Genomic DNA, 14915 nt, shown 5'->3' with positions numbered 1-14915 from the left:
TGATCTCTTCTTCTTCTTCTGCGTTCGTGGGCTGCAACTCCCACGTTCACTCGTATGCACATGAGTGGGCTTTTACGTGTATGACCATTTTTACCCCGCCATGTAGGCAGTCATACTCCGTTTTCGGGGGTGTGCATGCTGGGTATGTTCTTGTTTCCATGAAGGGGGTTCAGGCACTAGCAGGTCTGCACATATGTTGACCTGGGAGATCGTAAGAATCTCCACCCTTTACCCACCAGGCGCCATCACCGTGATTCAAACCCAGGACAGTCCAACACTTTAACCACTCGGCTATTGCGCCCGTTGGTTAAATTGATCAAAATTCAGCTCCTTTTTCATGTAACAGAAAACCAATAAAACTAAACCCATGCTTTACAATATCTACGCACACCCACACGGTTTGTGTTCAACCCCTTCCACACATTAAAAAGAAAAAAGTCATAGCTCACTTCCTATTTCATGTAACAGAAGACCAACGAAACTAAACCCATGCTTTATTGTGTGAATGCAAACCCACCCAGTTTGCGTTCAACCCCTTCCATACATGAAAAAAAGAAAAAAACAAGAGAGGCAAGGCCTTCAAGACTCACTTGTGATAAATTAAGTCCCCTAGCATTAATTACAGAGTAATTTCCCTTTTTTACTATCTGCACCAAAACGTTTGCAAAATAAATAAAAATTCCATGCTTAACAAAAGTTCCTGTTTGAACAAAAAATGATAATAATGACTCCTCTTGTTGTTGTGTCAGAATAAGAGGTCAAAGTGCCAAGTTTAGAGAATACAAAAAATATAAATATAACAGTAAATGCAGTTTGCATATAATTAGGCTTCATTCTTTATTTTTTTGTGCCCATCCCAGAGATGCAATATTGTTTTAAACAAGATGACTGGAAAGAACTGAATTTTTCCTATTTTTATGCCAAATTTGGTGTCAACTGACAAAGTATTTGCAGAGAAAATGTCAATGTTAAAGTTTACCATGGACACACACACACACACACACACAGACAACCGAACACCGGGTTAAAACATAGACTCACTTTGTTTACACAAGTGAGTCAAAAAAAGAAAAAGAAAAAGAAAAAAATCATAGCTCACTTCCTATTTCACATAACAGAAAACCAGTCAAACAAAACCTGTGCCTTATCACATCAATGCACACCCACCCACCCGGTTTGCGTCCAGATGTAGGTCAACTGCCCGTCACCATGGTTCGTGCTGCCTTGACCATCCAGAATCAGTTTGTTCAGGGGCAGGGTGACCGTCATCTGTCCTGCCGTGTGAGCCTCTGGGGGCTGCTGTGCTTCTGCAGCCATGAACATAGTGCTGTTTGTGAAGTACACAGAGTTTCAAGAACATGCGCTACAGCAAGATGTCTTAATAGGTATATAAATAAATGAACGTTTTGTTATTGGTTAAGGGAAAAGGTACCCACAGCCTTTCATGACCATCGGGGCAGCCAGTTCACATCCACTGTGTCTAGGGTTCGAGACAGGAATGTGGGACACCAGTCTTCTCCTTCCACCAGTCCTCTCCTTCCACTGATGTGGGACCCCAATCACCAATGTGGGACACCAGTCCTCTCCTTACACCGATGTGGGACCCCAATCACCAATGTGGGACACCAGTCCTCTCCTTCCACCGATGTGGGACCCCAATCACTGATGTGGGACCCCAATCCTCTCCTTCCACCAATGTGGGACCCCAATCACCAATGTGGGACACCAGACCTCTCCTTCCACCAATGTGGGACCCCAATCCTCTCATTCCACCAATGTGGGACACCAATCCTCTCCTTCCACCGATGTGGGACCCCAATCCTCTCCTTCCACCGATGTGGGACCCCAATCCTCTACTTCCACTGATGTGGGACTCCAATCCTCTCCTTCCACCGATGTGGGACCCCAATCTTCTTCCAGCGATGTGGGACCCCAATCCTCTACTTCCACTGATGTGGGACTCCAATCCTCTCCTTCCACCGATGTGGGACCCCAATCTTCTTCCAGCGATGTGGGACCCCAATCCTCTACTTCCACTGATGTGGGACTCCAATCCTCTCCTTCCACCGATGTGGGACCCTAATCCTCTCCTTCCACCAATGTGGGACTCCAATCCTCTCCTTCCACCGATGTGGGACACCAATCCTCTCCTTCCACCGATGTGGGACCCCAATCCTCTCCTTCCACCAATCCTCTCCTTCCACCAATGTGGGACACCAGTCCTCTCCTTCCACCAATGTGGGACTCCAATCCTCTCCTTCCACCGATGTGGGACCCTAATCCTCTCCTTTCACCGATGTGGGACCCCAATCCTCTCCTTCCACTGATGTGGGACCCCAATCCTCTCCTTCCACCAATCCTCTCCTTCCACCAATGTGGGACACCAATCCTCTCCTTCCACCGATGTGGGACCCCAATCCTCTCCTTCCACCAATCCTCTCCTTCCACCAATGTGGGACACCAATCCTCTCCTTCCACCGATGTGGGACCCCAATCCTCTCCTTCCACCAATCCTCTCCTTCCACCAATGTGGGACACCAATCCTCTCCTTCCACCAATCCTCTCCTTCCACCGATGTGGGACACCAGTCCTCTCCTTCCAACGATGTGGGACACCAATCCTCTCCTTCCACCAATCCTCTCCTTCCGCCAATCCTCTCCTTCCACCAATGTGGGACACCAGTCCTCTCCTTCCACCGATGTGGGACACCAATCCTCTCCTTCCACCAATCCTCTCCTTCCGCCAATGTGGGACACCAGTCCTCTCCTTCCACCAATCCTCTCCTTCCACCAATCCTCTCCTTCTGCCAATGTGGGACACCAGTCCTCTCCTTCCACCAATCCTCTCCTTCCACCAATCCTCTCCTTCCGCCAATGTGGGACACCAGTCCTCTCCTTCCACCAATCCTCTCCTTCCACCAATCCTCTCCTTCTGCCAATGTGGGACACCAGTCCTCTCCTTCCACCAATCCTCTCCTTCCACCAATCCTCTCCTTCCACCAATGTGGGACACCAATCCTCTCCTTCCACCGATGTGGGACACCAATCCTCTCCTTCCACCAATCCTCTCCTTCCACCAATGTGGGACACCAATCCTCTCCTTCCACCAATCCTCTCCTTCCGCCAATGTGGGACACCAGTCCTCTCCTTCCACCAATCCTCTCCTTCCACTGATGTGGGACCCCAATCACCAATGTGGGACCCTAATCCTCTCCTTCCACCAATGTGGGACCCTAATCCTCTCCTTCCACCAATGTGGGACACCAGTCCTCTCCTTCCACCAATGTGGGACCCCAATCACCGATGTGGGACCCTAATCCTCTCCTTCCACCAATGTGGGACCCCAATCACCAATGTGGGACACCAGTCCTCTCCTTCCACCAATGTGGGACCCCAATCACTGATGTGGGACCCCAATCCTCTCCTTCCACCAATGTGGGACCCCAATCACCAATGTGGGACCCCAATCCTCTCCTTCCACTAATGTGGGACCCCAATCACCAATGTGGGACCCCAATCACCAATGTGGGACCCCGATCCTCTCTTTCCACTAATGTGGGACCCCAATCATCAATGTGGGACCCCAATCCTCTCCTTCCACTAATGTGGGACCCCAATCACCAATGTGGGACCCCGATCCTCTCCTTCCACTAATGTGGGACCCCAATCATCAATGTGGGACCCCAATCCTCTCCTTCCACTAATGTGGGACCCCAATCACCAATGTGGGACCCCGATCCTCTTCTTCCACCAATGCGGGACCCCAATCATCAATGTGGGACCCCAGTCCTCTCCTTCCACCAATGTGGGACCCCAATCACCAATGTGGGACCCCAATCCTCTCCTTCCACTAATGTGGGACCCCAATCACTGATGTGGGACCCCAATCCCCTCCTCCTGCCATTCTAACCATCCCCGACTGAAGTCAGGTAGGTACCTGTTCACACCTGTGGGTGGAGGACGGAAAATCAGGAGTGAAGAGCCTTCCCCCCAAGCACACAACACGTTGCCAAAACAGGGCCTCAAACCCTGACCACTGGTGAACGCTGAATCCTAAGTCCAGCGCCTAACCCATTCAACCAAGGACCCCCCCAAAAATGTGACTGTACAGAGAGTAAACAAGCTGAAGGATGGTACTCACAAGTGGAGGGATGGCCAGGAGGTAACGCGTCCGCCTAGGAAGCGAGAGAATCTGAGCGCGCTGGTTCCAATCACAGCTCAGCCGCCGATATTTTCTCCCCCTCCACTAGACATTGAGTGTTGGTCTGGATGCTAGTCATTCGGATGAGACGATAAACCGAGGTCCCTTGTGCACCATGCACTTAGCGCATGTAAAAGAACCCAAGGCAACAAAAGGGTTGTCCCTGGCAAAATTCTGTAGAAAAATCCACTTTGAAAAAATACAAAAAAAAAGGGTGGCGCTGTAGTGTAATGACGTGCTCTCCCTGGGGAGAACAGCCCGAATTTCACACAGAGAAATCTGTTGTGATAACAAGAGAAATACAATACAATACAATACAACCAAGGACAACCTTTCAACAGGTACAAAGAAGACTCCCTTTCTCTAGAAAATGTTTGTGGACAGTTGTGTTCATCCAGAGTAGGAGCCACTTCGGTAAAAGATGAAGCCAGCTTCATCTGTTGTGTTGACAAGAGATTCCATCCTTAAATATCTCTCTTTCTGTTATATATTATGTGTAATTTGGTAGAGAAAAATATATAAGTCAAATGCCTGACAATTACGTTATTAGCTTTTTCAAATTTCGAAGTAGTAATCATAAGCTAGAAATAGAAACAGGGAGACACAAAGGTATACCGTGAGAGTTACGGTTTTGTAAGGTTTGTGACATGTCGGTGATTGGGGATGAGTTCCATTTTTATAATGGAGTGTCCCAATTACGATCAGTTGTGAAACAGATATGTTCCTAAAAAATATTTGTCTCCAAAATCAGTTTTTAATTTTTGTAATATGCTCAAAGGAGGCAGAAAAGTCATTTTAGCTGTAAAATGATTAAATTTGCAACTGTTGCCCAGCTACACTTGGGGTTAAAAGACATTTGTGTTTTCTCAACTTTTATGAGACATTATTGTATATTTGGAAATGTTTGTTCTCGGCATGAAAACATTATTTTGTAGTAATCCTCCTTATTCCAATAGGAGTGAAAGGATAATCAACATTTGAAACTTGAAAAGTGTGTGTGTGTGTGTATGTATGTGTGTGTGTGCGTGCGTGTGTGCGTGCATGCGTGTGACCTCCACATCACTTATTGTAAGGGGTAGTCCACTGCCAATGCTGAGATATCCGACAAATCCTAAGCTGACGAAAGTGCAGTCATACATATATCTCCAATCATACGGTTGGCTCTTTCCGCCATGCAGAATTCACTCTTCCTCCACACCACAATCTCCACTTTCTTCTTTCTTTTTAAAATTGTTTTTTGTAAAGTCATTTGTCAGTGATGGATAGAAGTGTTGACGGGCGCAATAGCCGAATGGTTAAAGCGTTGGACTTTCAATCTGAGGGTCTCCGTGACGGCGCCTGGTGGGTAAAGGGTGGAGATTTTTCCGATCTCCCAGGTCAACATATGTGCAGACCTGCTGGTGCCTGAACCTCCTTCGTGTGTATACGCAAGCAAAAGATCAGATACGCACGTTAAAGATCCTGTAATCCATGTCAGCGTTCGGTGGGTTATGGAAACAAGTACATACCCAGCATGCACACCCCTGAAAGTGGAGTATGGCTGCCTACATGGCGGGGTAAAAACGGTCATACACGTAAAAGCCCACTCGTGTATATACGAGTGAACGTGGGAGTTGCAGCCCACGAACAAAGAAGAAGAAGAAGAAGATGGAAGTGTTGTTTACCGCACGCACACACACGCACAAACACACACACACATATCTTTTTCTTATAATTTCCAATAAATGAGTGAAACAGCTGTCGTTTGCCTGCACGGTTTAGCTGACCTCGAAACATACACTCATTCTTTTATTTTCAAATCAAAACATCTGTCGACAGCCAGGCAGTTTTGCTGGCCTCTTCATTTGTTAATGATGTATGAGCTTTAATCGTTTTTCCTCCACTATCACTCTTGTGTTTTTATCTATCTATTTATCCATATCTTTCTTTTTATTCTTTCCTCAAAGAGTGAAACAACTGTCACATGGCTGTGTGTTTATGCGGACTGCCCTTTCAGTACTTTTGTGGGTGTACATATATATATATGTACAGAATGAAACATCTGTTGCCAGGCCTAGTGGTTTTGGTGGCCTCCACTTTGGAGGAACAGAAACTGGATGATATAAACAGTAGTCACTGAAAACCTTTTGCGAGGTCTCTCATACAGATACAGTCTATTTCAGCTAAGTATGCATCATACCCTTAGATGTCTTTGATGCAAGTGTTTGATTTGTGACAGTGGTAAAAGCATCAAAGGTCAATGAATATATAGAAATATAAAAGAAATGCAAAACAGATGTAAGAATGCAAAGTGAGAGTTAGAGAATGAGAGAGAGAGAGAGGGAAAGAAATACAGACCAAAAGTGAGTTGATCAATTTTACAAATAATCTATTCATTCAGGTTTGTAATAAGTCTACACTCAAAATGTCACAGTTTTCAGTTGTGGAATTAAGACGTGAATGTTAATTATTCAGTTAGAAAACAAAAAAGAAAAACTAAAGTGAGAATGAGGAACAGAGAATGAGCAAGAGAGGGGTAGGGTGAGGCAGAGGGCAATTCCAAAAGGCACTGCGGTGGTCTTTCAATGGGCTTTCATTAGCAAAAACAATCAAGTGAAACGCTTTGCTCTTTAATAATTTTGAAAGGTTTTTCTATCAACACGGAGTTTCACCACCTAACTAAAAAAAATATAAAAAGTGTGTGAAATTAAAAAAAAAAAAAAAAAAATGTTGATAAATTTGTTGATTGTTACGTTATACTCAAAGACAAATTTCCAATAATGGTTTATCTCTCCCTCTGTGTACAGGTATGTATGTGTGGAGGGGGTGGGGTGTTCGCAGTGGTTGTGGGTGTGGGTTCTCTGCTGTGTAGGCATTTGATTAGGGATTTTTGGGGGGGATTTTTTTGTTTCTATTTCTGGGTGCTCATGTGTGGGTGATAAAGGAGGATGGGGGGCGGGGGGGGGGGGAGAGGACTGTGGCATTGTGGACACACACATGAACTTGTGGAAACTTTTTTGTCTTAATTTTTGCCTCCAGTTCCCACTTTGGCTGACCAACACTGAACAATGACCCACACACAAACCAAGCTCATTTCGTTATCATTTCCAGGATTCTTCTTCTTCTTCTTTCTGTGTTCACTCGTATGCACATGAGTGGGCTTTTACGTGTATGACCGTTTTTACCCCGCCATGTAGGCAGCCATACTCTGTTTTCGGGGGTGTGCATGCTAGGTATGTTCTGGTTTCCATAACCCACCGAACTCTGACATGGATTACAGGATCTTTAACGTGCGTATTTGATCTTCTGCTTGCATATACACACGAAGGGGGTTCAGGCACTAGCAGGTCTGCACATATGTTGACCTGGGAGATCGGAAAAATCTCCACCCTTTACCCACCAGGCGCCGTCACCGTGATTCGAACCCGGGACCCTCAGATTGACAGTCCAACGCTTTAACCACTCGGCTATTGCGCCCGTCATTTCCAGGATTCAACATCCCTCGGACATCAAAACCTTCACAGCTCCAAGATCCCCCTAGCACCGAATGACTTGACCTCAAGGACGAAAACCAACAGGTACAGGTCATTTAGCTCTACCATTTTATTTCATCCAGTCCTAACGTTTTCGTCACCTGGCTTCACGTAGACATGAACGTCCGCAGAGGCTGTGTTGCCCCCTGTGTCCTCCACCTGAAGAGTGAAGGTGTAATCTCCTAGCTCCAGGTTGCTCAGGTGAAGACACTTTGTCCTCACACCCTGAAAAAAACATCAACGCTCTCAATGTCACAGGTATATGAAGTAGAAGTAGAGCGGCAGCTTATAGTGGTAACGCGCTTGACAAGGAAGCCAGCATCCACATGTTCATGTCCTATTATGGACTGTGGTGGGGTTTTTTTTGTAACTGTCCAAGCCTCTACTGCTAGACTTTGAGTAGTGGTCTTTCTTATGAGATGATAAAGCAAGGTCTTGTGTACGGCATGCACTTAGGCAGTGCAATTAAATGAACCCACAGCAACAAAAGACTTGTCCCTGTCAAAAATCCTGCAGAAACATATTCTGGGACTGTAAAAAACAAATACACTTGCAGACACATAAAAATAAAAATATTAATGGTGGTGCTGCATAAAGTGAAAAAAGAGAACACAGACACACACACTCTGAGCTCAAAAGTGTGGGAACTTGTGCAGCAAAGTTACTTTGTGTACGTGTGTGCATGAGTGTGTGTCTATTTTTGTGCATGTCTATGTGATTTGTACACACACACACACACACACACACACATATATATATATATATATATATATATATATATAGATAGATAGATAGATAGATAGATAGATAGACAGATAGATATATACATATACATGTGTGCATGTCTGTGTTCTTGTGTGTGTGTGTGTGTGTGTGTGTGTGTGTGTGTGTGTACAAATCACATAGACATGCACAAAATAGACACATACTCATGCACACACGTACACAAAGAACTTTGCTGCACAAGTTCCTACGCTTTTGAGCTCACACACACACACACACACACATATATATATACAAAGGCGTGTATGTCTGTGTTCTTGTATATGTGTGAGTGTGTGTGTGTGTGTGTGTGTGTGTGTGTGTATGTATCTCTGTATGCATCTGTGTTTTGATATAAGAATCTCAAACAAACAAATAAAAGGTACATACAGTCATGTCGGCAGTGAGAGAATCAGACGTCTTGATCCACTCATAACTGGCGATGGCCTTGTCGTCTGTGCTGCCGTTGCCACACAGCACCACCCAGTTCTGAGGCAGGTGGACGATCACGTCGGACCCTGCGTTCGCTTCTGGGGGGTAGTCCATTTCTGGGGGACACCAACCCACTGGCATCACGTCAGAGGCCTGTGTACCCTGCTATACTGCACAAGCTTGCTTCTGTGTGCACATAAGTGTCAAGTGTTTTCTTCTTCTTCTTCTTCTTCTTCTTTGGCTTGCACTGGGTTCTGATGAACGTGTGTGGTCCGGTACAGTATTGTATTGTATGGTATGGTATTACTCTTTTGGTCACAACATATTTCTCTGTGTGAAATTCGGGCAGCTCCCCGTAGGGAGAATGCGTCGCTACACTGAGAGCCCCATCCATTTTTTTTGTATTTTTCCCCCGCCTGTAATTTTATTTGTTTTCCTATCCAAGAGAATTTTTCTGCAGAATTTTGCCAGGGACAACCCTTTTGTTGCCGTGGGTTCTTTTACGTGCACTAAGTGCATACTACACACGGGACCTCGGTTTACCATCTCATCCAAATGACTGACGTGGGATTCGAACCAGTGCAGTCAGATTCTATCGCTTTCTAACAACAGCAACGACAATAAAAGCAGAAGCAGAAGAAACGGAAACAGAACTGTTGTTACAACACACACCAGATATTTACAAACCATCAATAATAATGTACACATTCATGGGAAGAAAACAGAAAACTGAACCATACAATAATAATAATGTCCTCCACAACCTCAACCCCCACAACAAACGGTCACAGAACAAACATCTAAAGTGATGACAGCGATCTCATAATGGATCAAGCAACCAAAATAAGATGCGGATAAAAATGTAAGTGGATGCCAAGCTGTGGATCTTCCTTACCTTTGACAACAGTGACGTCAGCAGAGGTGGAATTGGTGGTGCCATCTGTGTCTGTAACTGTCAGTCTGAAATCATATGATGATTTTTTTTTTTTTTTTTTTTTTTTTAAGCACCATGACCCAACGAAAATATCATCTTTCTGATTAACAGAACCAACAATAGTCCTTCAGCGGAGAAACTCACATAATAGATCCTTACACATGCTTGCATTCACACGCACATACACACTCACACATGGGCAACGTACACACACACACACACACACAAGCATGCATTCACTCAGTTACATTTACACACACCCATTAATTCATGCGGAGATGCACATTTTTATGCACCTACCCACTTAGGCTACTAATTTGCACACATGTGTACACACTCACACACACAGACACTCGCTTGAACACAAACACACACAGACATACACTGACTCACACATATAAAGACTCCCACACCCCAACCACACACACACAGAGTCTCTCTCTCTCTCCCTATCTGTCTCTCTCCCTCCTTCAAGCACATACGTGAAGATGTAGTGTCCAGGGGCCATGTCTTTCAGCTTCAAGACCTGTGTGTTGCTATCAGTGTGGTGATCCTGCAGAGGGCCGCTTGCTTCTTCCCAGTGGTAGGATGTGATTCCTTCATCATCAGTACTCTCTGTTCTCACACAGCACGTTATCACACCACACAGTGCAGTACCATATCATACCATGCCTTACGACAGTGCTCAACACAATCATAATACATTATCACACCATACAATACAGTACTAGACTATTCCATACGATACCTTACACTACTCTTCAACACAATGCAATACATTATCACACCATACAATGCAGTATTAGACTATCCCATACGATACCTTACAATACCCTTCAACACAATGCAATACATTAACACACCATGCAATACAGCATCATATCATACCATCCAATACCTCACAATACTGTTCAACACAATACATAATATCACACCATACAATCCAGCACCTTACCGTACAATATCTTACAATACAATGCTATTCAACATTCTACCTAATATCCCTTTTTCATATTAATCTCTCACCGGGGAATTCAAAATTTTTGTGTCTGCTCCTAAGAATCACAGAAACACTAACCATAAAAACATACAGGCACGAATTATCACACCATTACAATACCATACCATACAGTACCATACTTTTCAATATAATACAATGCAATATCATTTTATCAATCCTTTCTGTTTGTCTTCTTCTAAGAATTACAAGAACACTTATACACACACACACACATGCTTGCATTCACGCACACACATACACATGCTCACATGACATGCACACACACACACACACAAAAAAAAGAAGTACCTGAGCCATCCAGGATAAAAGAGTGTCCAGTGGTCACCCGCTGGGAGGAAGGTGTGATGACTGCCACTGGAGGCTGGTTCTGGTGTTTGGCTGTGTGACACACGTTTAGTGAGCGCACATCAGCGGACAGAAAAGACAGCCAGACAGACACACGAGGCGGAGACAAAGAAGTATAAACAGAGACAGATTGGGTGGGGTTGGGGGGCACACCAGACTTGGTTCTGGCCCTTAGCTGAAACGTGTTCAGAGCACGTCACTGGATAGAAAGAGGTCAAGAGAGAGAAGGAGAGAGCGAGAGGAGAGGGAGAGGGGGTGGGGTAGGGGCAAAGGTGACATGTTCCCACACTAAGCAGTGTGAACCACAGGAGACATCACTGGAGAGAAAGAGAGACAGACAGACAGAGACAGACAGAGAGAAAGAGAGAAAGAAAGAGAGATCTGGGGATGTGAAGGGTTGGGTGGTGTGAGGATGGGGGTGGGAGCCCAGAGAGACAGACAGAGACAGACAGAGACAAAGAGAGAAAGAGAGATCTGGGGATGTGAAGGGTTGGGTGGTGTGAGGACGGGGGTGGGGGCCCAGGGAGACAGAGACAGACAGAGACAAAGAGAGAAAGAAAGAGAGATCTGGGGATGTGAAGGGTTGGGTGGTGTGAGGATGGGGGTGGGAGCCCAGAGAGACAGACAGAGACAGACAGAGAGAAAGAGAGAAAGAAAGAGAGATCTGGGGATGTGAATGGTTGGGTGGTGTGAGGATGGGGGTTGGGGCCCAGGGAGACAGAGAGAGAGAGACAGACAGAGAGAAAGAGAGAAGAAAGAGAGATCTGGGGATGTGAAGGGTTGGGTGGTGTGAGGATGGGGGTGGGGCCCAGGAGACAGAGAGAGACAGACAGAGAGAAAGAAAGAGAGATCTGGGGATGTGAAGGGTTGGGTGGTGTGAGGATGGGGGTGGGGGCCCAGAGAGACAGAGAGAGACAGACAGAGAGAAAGAGAGAAAGAAAGAGAGATCTGGGGATGTGAAGGGTTGGGTGGTGTGAGGATGGGGGTGGGGGCCCAGAGAGACAGAGAGAGACAGACAGAGAGAAAGAGAGAAAGAAAGAGAGATCTGGGGATGTGAAGGGTTGGGTGGTGTGAGGGTGGGGGTGGGGGCACAGAGAGACAGAGAGAGACAAGACAGAGAGAAAGAGAGAAAGAAGAGAGATCTGGGGATGTGAAGGGTTGGGTGGTGTGAGGATGGGGGTGGGGCCCAGGGAGACAGAGAGAGACAGACAGAGAGAAAAGAGAGAAAAAAGAGAGACTCTGGGGATGTGAAGGGTTGGGTGGTGTGAGGATGGGGGTGGGGCCCAGGAGACAGACAGAGACAGACGAGGACAAGAGAGAAAGAAAGAGAGATCTGGGGATGTGAAGGGTTGGGTGGTGTGAGGATGGGGGTGGGAGCCCAGAGAGACAGAAGAGACAGACAGAGAGAAGAGAGAAGGAAAGAGAGATCTGGGGATGTGAAGGGTTGGGTGGTGTGAGGATGGGGGTGGGAGCCCAAAAGAGACAGAGACAGACAGACAGAGAAAAGAGAGAAGAAAGAGAGATCTGGGGATGTGAAGGGTTGGGTGGTGTGAGGATGGGGGTGGGGGCCCAGGGAGACAGAGAGAGACAGACAGAGAGAAAGAAAGAGAGAAAGAAAGAGAGACCTGGGGATGTGAAGGGTTGGGTGGTGTGAGGATGGGGGTGGGGGCCCAGGGAGACAGAGAGAGACAGACAGAGAGAAAGAAAGAGAGAAAGAAAGAGAGATCTGGGGATGTGAAGGGTTGGGTGGTGTGAGGATGGGGGTGGGGAGCCCAGAGAGACAGACAGAGACAGACAGAGAGAAAGAGAGAAAGAAAGAGAGATCTGGGGATGTGAAGGGTTGGGTGGTGTGAGGATGGGGGTGGGAGCCCAGAGAGACAGACAGAGACAGAGAGAAAGATATAAGAAAGAGAGATCTGTGGATGTGAAGGTTTGGGTGGTGTGAGGATGGGGGTGGGGGCCCAGAGAGACAGGCAGAGACAGAGACAGAGAGAAAGAGAGAAAGAAAGAGAGATCTGGGGATGTGAAGGGTTGGGTGGTGTGAGGATGGGGGTGGGGGCCCAGAGAGACAGACAGAGACAGAGACAGAGAGAAAGAGAGAAAGAAAGAGAGATCTGGGGATGTGAAGGGTTGGGTGGTGTGAGGATGGGGGTGGGGGCCCAGGGAGACAGAGAGAGACAGACAGAGAGAAAGAGAGAAAGAAGAGAGATCTGGGATGTGAAGGGTTGGGTGGTGTGAGGATGGGGGTGGGGCCCAGAGAGACAGACAGAGACAGACAGAGAGAAAGAAAGAAGAGAGATCTGGGATGTGAAGGGTTGGGTGGTGTGAGGATGGGGGTGGGGCCCAGAGAGACAGACAGAGACAGAGAGAAAGAGAAAGAAAGAGAGATCTGGGATGTGAAGGTTGGGTGGTGTGAGGATGGGGGTGGGGCGCCCAGAGAGACAGAGAGACACAGACAGAGAGAAAGAGAGAAAAGAAGAGAGACTGGGGATGTGAAGGGTTGGGTGTGTGAGGATGGGGGTTGGGGCCCAGGGAGACAGAAGAGACAGACAGAGAGAAAGAAAAGAGAAGATCTGGGGATGTGAAGGGTTGGGTGGTGTGAGGATGGGGGTAAGAAGAGAGAGATCTGGGGATGTGAAGGGTTGGGTGGTGTGAGGACGGGGGTGGGGACCCAGACTGAGAGAGAAGAGGAAGAACAAACAACACTACACCAGAGAGTGGGAGAGACCATTGTTGAGTGAATGAATGAATGAATTGAATGAATGAATCTTTATTTTCCAACGGTGAAGATATTAGCACTTTGGACGACTTACACATCTGCCGTTGTTCTAAGAGACACACAAACATGTACGCATATAAATATAGTGAGTGAGAGAAAAAGAGAGAGACAGAGTAACACATACACACACACACACACACACACACACACACTTTCACTTACTCGCATGCATACACAGTAATTCCCCCACCCCCTCGATTTTTTTTCATACCCTCGTCTAATATCACTTACAGAGAAAAGACGTTAAACTAAAGAACGAACACAGACACACACACACACAGAGTGAGACACAGAGAGAGAGAGAGAGAGAGATCAGGGATGGAGAACTGGAGGGTGGGTGGGTGGGTAATGCAGACAGAGAAAGAAGAACAAAAAAAAAAAAACAACAACAACCGGAGACCAGAGAGAGTGGGTACACACCTTTCAGTGTTCCAAGACATACCGCACATCTTGACGTGCTAGTATATCATGGGAGAAACATAAGAGACGAATACTGACATAAAAATGATGACTGGCACAGACCCACATAAGGCGAAAGCTGATAACTTTGTGAAACCATTATCCAGATGTATCCATACGTGTCCATACATGCATGGGTATGTAGGTGACTATACATCCTATACATCAATGGCACATGGAAGTCTTCTTCTTCTTCTTCTGCGTTCACTCGTATGCACACGAGTGGGCTTTTACGTGTATGACCGTTTTTACCCCGCCATGTAGGCAGCCATACTCCGTTTTCGGGGGTGTGCATGCTGGGCATGTTCTTGTTTCCATAACCCACCGAACGCTGACATGGATTACAGGATCTTTAACGTGCGTATTTGATCTTCTGCTTGCATATACACACGAAGGGGGTTCAGGCACTAGCAGGTCTGCACATATGTTGACCTGGGAGATCGGAAAAATCTCCACCCTCTACCCACCAGG

At 46.4% G+C, this 14915-nt stretch overlaps 1 protein-coding gene across 1 annotated transcript in view; it reads right to left on the bottom strand.

Annotated features, from left to right (window-relative positions):
• LOC143291128 (dyslexia-associated protein KIAA0319-like) overlaps nt 1–14915 on the bottom strand; it is a 54821-nt gene that overhangs the window by 26275 nt on the left and 13631 nt on the right. Inside the window, exons 5-10 of the mRNA XM_076600768.1 lie at nt 11150–11239; nt 10323–10455; nt 9802–9866; nt 8865–9022; nt 7814–7937; nt 1172–1307 (exon numbers count right to left, since the gene is read on the bottom strand). Coding sequence (XP_076456883.1) covers nt 1172–1307; nt 7814–7937; nt 8865–9022; nt 9802–9866; nt 10323–10455; nt 11150–11239 — 706 coding nt within the window. The remainder of the gene's footprint in view (nt 1–1171; nt 1308–7813; nt 7938–8864; nt 9023–9801; nt 9867–10322; nt 10456–11149; nt 11240–14915) is intronic.

Source organism: Babylonia areolata, chromosome 16, assembly GCF_041734735.1.
Source record: "Babylonia areolata isolate BAREFJ2019XMU chromosome 16, ASM4173473v1, whole genome shotgun sequence".
Taxonomy (NCBI): domain Eukaryota; kingdom Metazoa; phylum Mollusca; class Gastropoda; order Neogastropoda; family Buccinidae; genus Babylonia; species Babylonia areolata.
The sequence above is the reverse complement of the archived record's forward strand: the minus strand, read 5'-3'. Positions and strand labels throughout refer to the sequence as shown.